This window comes from Salvelinus namaycush, chromosome 38 (assembly GCF_016432855.1).
Source record: "Salvelinus namaycush isolate Seneca chromosome 38, SaNama_1.0, whole genome shotgun sequence".
NCBI classification, from domain to species: domain Eukaryota; kingdom Metazoa; phylum Chordata; class Actinopteri; order Salmoniformes; family Salmonidae; genus Salvelinus; species Salvelinus namaycush.
The window spans coordinates 25,827,878-25,834,655 of NC_052344.1; the positions used below are offsets into that span (position 1 = coordinate 25,827,878).

At 49.5% G+C, this 6,778-nt stretch overlaps 1 protein-coding gene across 8 annotated transcripts in view; it reads left to right on the forward strand.

The window, feature by feature from the left end:
- LOC120032140 (N-acyl-phosphatidylethanolamine-hydrolyzing phospholipase D-like) overlaps positions 1–6,778 on the forward strand; it is a 43,971-nt gene that overhangs the window by 17,999 nt on the left and 19,194 nt on the right. For 4 of the 8 annotated variants that reach the window (XM_038978095.1, XM_038978098.1, XM_038978100.1 and 1 more), the window contains exon 6: positions 6,644–6,699. The exons of 3 other annotated variants lie outside the window; for them this stretch is intronic. In XM_038978095.1, coding sequence (XP_038834023.1) covers positions 6,644–6,699 — 56 coding nt within the window. Of the gene's footprint in view, positions 1–27; positions 777–6,643; positions 6,700–6,778 lie in introns of those variants that run through there. One more of the 8 variants, XM_038978101.1, reaches the window with a different exon arrangement.

The window sequence follows — 6,778 nt, forward strand, 5'->3', positions numbered from 1 at the left end:
GTCTGTCTCTCTCTTTCTCTCTCTCAGTATTACTTAGAGCCTCCAGTGAGACTCAGGGAGGCCATGGAGAAGAATGGGTTGAATGTGGAGCACTTCTTTGTCCTGAACCATGGAGAATCTAGAGTGCTGAACACAGACCAGGAAGTCTTTGAATGATTGGATCAAAATGGTGCCTAAGCCCCTCCCACAATCTGGAGAAGACTAAACAGCACTGTGGCTTAAAGCATACAGCTGAATCCATGGATAAGCTCTCGTCGTCATCAGTCTAGTTGATGGTGTACTAGAGAGTTAGAATGATGGCGACTATCAAATGAACACCCTGTCCATTTATCCAATGATTGTTTTTCTATGCCAAATGTCTGACGCCAGAACTGTCAAGAAGAAACATTTCTGAAAATGTTTTGCTGATGATGTGTTATCGTATAGCTGTAGTGTTTTCAGTTGTGTCAAAGTGATGAATGTGTGTATTTTACACACTGGACACACTACACGTCATTCTGCTCCGACTTGCACATTGTTGCTGTGCACACAACTACAATTGTATGGGCTTCATAGTCCAGCACATTCACCAATCACATTCTGTCGAGTTATGTAACCAAATCTTCTGGAGTCATCGATATGCTGAACAGTTCATGTGTACTATACGCTGTGTAATACACTGTATGTACTTGGACGTTGCAATAATGTTTTAGTAGGTGTGGAAACACGCTGTTGTATGTGGGGTTTTTCACCCTCCTCCGGTGTTACAGCTGTCATTAAAACTGCTCTCTGATGGACACAGACTTGTCTTGTGAGAGGGGGGACACTGTTAGGTCATTAGGTAGGGCCAGAGTCATTCCTCAACTTCAACACTTAGGTAGGGCCAGAGTCATTCCTCAACTTCAATACTTAGGTAGGCCCAGGGTCATTCCTCAACTTCAATACTTAGGTAGGCCCAGGGTCATTCCTCAACTTCAATACTTAGGTAGGGCCAGAGTCATTCCTCAACTTCAATACTTAGGTAGGCCCAGGGTCATTCCTCAACTTCAATACTTAGGTAGGCCCAGAGTCATTCCTCAACTTCAATACTTAGGTAGGCCCAGGGTCATTCCTCAACTTCAATACTTAGGTAGGCCCAGGGTCATTCCTCAACTTCAACACTTAGGTAGGCCCAGGGTCATTCCTCAACTTCAATACTTGGTTCTGCAATACTGACCACTTCAGAGTTATATGTTTTTATTTAACGGTAAAGGACTGGATTCAATCCATATCGCGTAAGATCTGTGTTGTAGCTTCATTTAAAGGGGAGTTTACGATTTGAGGTGGCATATGCAGCGTTTAACCATGAATGCAGTCTCCCGAGAACACGGAAACAGCGCCTTTTAATCCTCTATTGCGCCGGATCTTCCCAGATGGGTTGACAAACCTTGTCCACCACAAGTAGTGTACTCACAACCTGTCTTTTGTACAACTCTCAACGGCAAACATACAAAGAGGTGTGTTTTGACGTGTGAATAGCCTGTGGCTCAAGGATCTCACCCCTGACTCAAGGATCTCACCCCTGACTCAAGGATCTCACCCCTGACTCAAGGATCTCACCCCTGGCTCAAGGATCTCACCCCTGACTCAAGGATCTCACCCCTGACTCAAGGATCTCACCCCTGGCTCAAGGATCTCACCCCTGACTCACAGGGTTGTTGGTTCAAACCAAGACAGAGCCCATGAGTGTGGTTGGGCTGATAGGTGAAGGACAGAGCCCATGAGTGTGGTTGGGCTGATAGGTGAAAGACAGAGCCCATGAGTGTGGTTGGGCTGATAGTTGAAAGACAGAGCCCATGAGTGTGGTTGGGCTGATAGGTGAAAGACAGAGCCCATGAGTGTGGTTGGGCTGATAGTTGAAAGACAGAGCCCATGAGTGTGGTTGGGCTGATAGTTGAAAGACAGAGCCCATGAGTGTGGTTGGGCTGATAGTTGAAAGACAGAGCCCATGAGTGTGGTTGGGCTGATAGGTGAAAGACAGAGCCCATGAGTGTGGTTGGGCTGATAGGTGAAAGACAGAGCCCATGAGTGTGGTTGGGCTGATAGGTGAAAGACAGAGCCCATGAGTGTGGTTGGGCTGATAGTTGAAGGACAGAGCCCATGAGTGTGGTTGGGCTGATAGGTGAAAGACAGAGCCCATGAGTGTGGTTGGGCTGATAGGTGAAAGACAGAGCCCATGAGTGTGGTTGGGCTGATAGTTGAAAGACAGAGCCCATGAGTGTGGTTGGGCTGATAGTTGAAAGACAGAGCCCATGAGTGTGGTTGGGCTGATAGGTGAAAGACAGAGCCCATGAGTGTGGTTGGGCTGATAGGTGAAAGACAGAGCCCATGAGTGTGGTTGGGCTGATAGTTGAAAGACAGAGCCCATGAGTGTGGTTGGGCTGATAGTTGAAAGACAGAGCCCATGAGTGTGGTTGGGCTGATAGTTGAAGGACAGAGCCCATGGGTGAGGTTGGGCTGATAGGTAAAAGACAGAGCCCATGAGTGGTTGGGCTGATAGATGAAAGACAGAGCCCATGAGTGTGGTTGGGCTGATAGTTGAAAGACAGAGCCCATGAGTGTGGTTGGGCTGATAGTTGAAAGACAGAGCCCATGAGTGTGGTTGGGCTGATAGTTGAAAGACAGAGCCCATGAGTGTGGTTGGGCTGATAGTTGAAAGACAGAGCCCATGAGTGTGGTTGGGCTGATAGTTGAAGGACAGAGCCCATGAGTGTGGTTGGGCTGATAGATGAAAGACAGAGCCCATGAGTGTGGTTGGGCTGATAGTTGAAAGACAGAGCCCATGAGTGTGGTTGGGCTGATAGTTGAAAGACAGAGCCCGTGAGTGTGGTTGGGCTGATAGTTGAAAGACAGAGCCCATGAGTGTGGTTGGGCTGATAGGTGAAAGACAGAGCCCATGAGTGTGGTTGGGCTGATAGATGAAAGACAGAGCCCATGAGTGTGGTTGGGCTGATAGATGAAAGACAGAGCCCATGAGTGTGGTTGGGCTGATAGATGAAAGACAGAGCCCATGAGTGTGGTTGGGCTGATAGTTGAAAGAGCTCATGAGTGTGGTTGGGCTGATAGGTGAAAGAGCCCATGAGTGTGGTTGGGCTGATAGTTGAAAGACAGACCCCTTGAGTGTGGTTGGGCTGATAGGTGAAAGACAGAGCCCATGAGTGTGGTTGGGCTGATAGTTGAAAGACAGAGCCCATGAGTGTGGTTGGGCTGATAGTTGAAAGACAGAGCCCGTGAGTGTGGTTGGGCTGATAGTTGAAAGACAGAGCCCGTGAGTGTGGTTGGGCTGATAGTTGAAAGACAGAGCCCATGAGTGTGGTTGGGCTGATAGTTGAAAGACAGAGCCCATGAGTGTGGTTGGGCTGATAGTTGAAAGACAGAGCCCATGAGTGTGGTTGGGCTGATAGGTGAAAGACAGAGCCCATGAGTGTGGTTGGGCTGATAGGTGAAAGACAGAGCCCATGAGTGTGGTTGGGCTGATAGGTGAAAGACAGAGCCCATGAGTGTGGTTGGGCTGATAGATGAAAGACAGAGCCCATGAGTGTGGTTGGGCTGATAGTTGAAAGACAGAGCCCATGAGTGTGGTTGGGCTGATAGTTGAAAGACAGAGCCCATGAGTGTGGTTGGGCTGATAGATGAAAGACAGAGCCCATGAGTGTGGTTGGGCTGATAGTTGAAGGACAGAGCCCATGAGTGTGGTTGGGCTGATAGTTGAAGGACAGAGCCCATGAGTGTGGTTGGGCTGATAGATGAAAGACAGAGCCCATGAGTGTGGTTGGGCTGATAGTTGAAGGACAGAGCCCGTGAGTGTGGTTGGGCTGATAGTTGAAAGACAGAACTCATGGGGGTGAATACTTGGGGTCCCTCCTGTGAACAGCAGTGGTTATAGAGAATATCCTGCCAAAAGTGAAGGTCCTTTATTTAAAAACAGTCAAGTTTTTTTCAATGAACACGTCAGGTTACAGTTCAGGAACACAAGGTTGAACCAGCCCCTTCCAGCCAACACAACTGGCCTCTGATCATGTTGGCATGGTAACCACTCCTAGTGGCCTTGACTCTTTCTGCAGCAGAGTTCATGGTCACAACACATCCTGATCCAGAGCTGTGACTGGGGTTTGAACCTGTAACCCTGAACATATGGTGTGAGATCTTTACACCAGAGCCACAGACCCCTTCACACTCAGACCCCTTCACACTCAGACCCCTTCACACTCAGACCCCTTCACACTCAGACCCCTTCACACTCAGACCCCTTCACACTCAGACCCCTTCACACTCAGACCCCTTCACACTCAGACCCCTTCACACTCAGACCCCTTCACACTCAGACCCCTTCACACTCAGACCCCTTCAGACTCCTTCACACTCAGACCTCTCCACACTCAGACCTCTCCACACTCAGACTCCTTCACACTCAGACTCCTTCACACTCAGACTCCTTCACACTCAGACTCCTTCACACTCAGACTCCTTCACACTCAGACTCCTTCACACTCAGACCCCTTCACACTCAGACCCCTTCACACTCAGACCCCTTCACACTCAGACCCCTTCCCTTCACACTCAGACTCCTTCCCTTCACACTCAGACTCCTTCACACTCAGACTCCTTCACACTCAGACTCCTTCACACTCAGACTCCTTCACACTCAGACTCCTTCACACTCAGACTCCTTCACACTCAGACCCCTTCACACTCAGACATCTTCACACTCAGACATCTTCACACTCAGACTCCTTCACACTCAGACTCCTTCACACTCAGACCTCTTCACACTCAGACTCCTTCACACTCAGACTCCTTCACACTCAGACTCCTTCAGACTCCTTCACACTCAGACCTCTCCACACTCAGACCTCTCCACACTCAGACCTCTCCACACTCAGACCCCTTCACACTCAGACTCCTTCAGACTCCTTCACACTCAGACCTCTCCACACTCAGACCTCTCCACACTCAGACTCCTTCACACTCAGACTCCTTCACACTCAGACTCCTTCACACTCAGACTCCTTCACACTCAGACTCCTTCACACTCAGACCCCTTCACACTCAGACCCCTTCACACTCAGACCCCTTCCCTTCACACTCAGACTCCTTCCCTTCACACTCAGACTCCTTCACACTCAGACTCCTTCACACTCAGACTCCTTCACACTCAGACTCCTTCACACTCAGACTCCTTCACACTCAGACTCCTTCACACTCAGACTCCTTCACACTCAGACCCCTTCACACTCAGACCCCTTCACACTCAGACATCTTCACACTCAGACATCTTCACACTCAGACTCCTTCACACTCAGACTCCTTCACACTCAGACTCCTTCACACTCAGACTCCTTCACACTCAGACTCCTTCACACTCAGACTCCTTCACACTCAGACTCCTTCACACTCAGACCTCTTCACACTCAGACTCCTTCACACTCAGACTCCTTCACACTCAGACTCCTTCAGACTCCTTCACACTCAGACCTCTCCACACTCAGACCTCTCCACACTCAGACCTCTCCACACTCAGACTCCTTCACACTCAGACTCCTTCACACTCAGATCTCTTCACACTCAGACTCCTTCACACTCAGACTCCTTCAGACTCCTTCACACTCAGACCTCTCCACACTCAGACTCCTTCAGACTCCTTCACACTCAGACCTCTCCACACTCAGACCTCTCCACACTCAGACCTCTCCACACTCAGACTCCTTCACACTCAGACTCCTTCACACTCAGACTCCTTCACACTCAGACTCCTTCACACTCAGACTCCTTCACACTCAGACCCCTTCACACTCAGACCCCTTCACACTCAGACTCCTTCCCTTCACACTCAGACTCCTTCACACTCAGACCCCTTCACACTCAGACCCCTTCACACTCAGACCCCTTCACACTCAGACCCCTTCACACTGACTCCTTCCCTTCACACTCAGACTCCTTCCCTTCACACTCAGACTCCTTCCCTTCACACTCAGACTCCTTCCCTTCACACTCAGACTCCTTCACACTCAGACTCCTTCACACTCAGACTCCTTCACACTCAGACATCTTCACACTCAGACCCCTTCACACTCAGACCCCTTCACACTCAGACCCCTTCACACTCAGACCCCTTCACACTCAGACCCCTTCACACTCAGACTCCTTCACACTCAGACCCCTTCACACTCAGACTCCTTCACACTCAGACCCCTTCACACTCAGACCCCTTCACACTCAGACTCCTTCACACTCAGACTCCTTCACACTCAGACTCCTTCACACTCAGACTCCTTCACACTCAGACCTCTTTTCATTGTGTTTTTGACATTGAGAGTTGCAGAAATCCACACTGAAGTGTAATAGTTGAGGTTTGAACACACAACATCTGTGGTGCAAGGCAGGAGTTTAACCCCAGAGCCACACAGTCCACAGTGCCTGCATGGCCCCAAGCTGGAGCTGTGGATTAATACTGTACCGTTAAGGAAAATGTTTGTGTTCAAGGCTTATATAAACATATTTTAACGGAATATACAATGTGTGGCCAGTTTTGCAGCGTGTAACTGTTGCACCCAGTGGCCGAGGGCTTTCTGTCTTCCTAACACAACAGTCACTACATGTACATCTGTGTGTTGCCTGGCAGCAGGTCAGTCATTCCCAGTGCCTTTTCAGACCGTGGCATCGGCAGAGCAGGAATAACAGGTGAGCTTATCTACATGCTATGTCGTCATCCTATCCTGGAAATTCCAGAATGGAACAGGAACATTGGAACAGGGACACA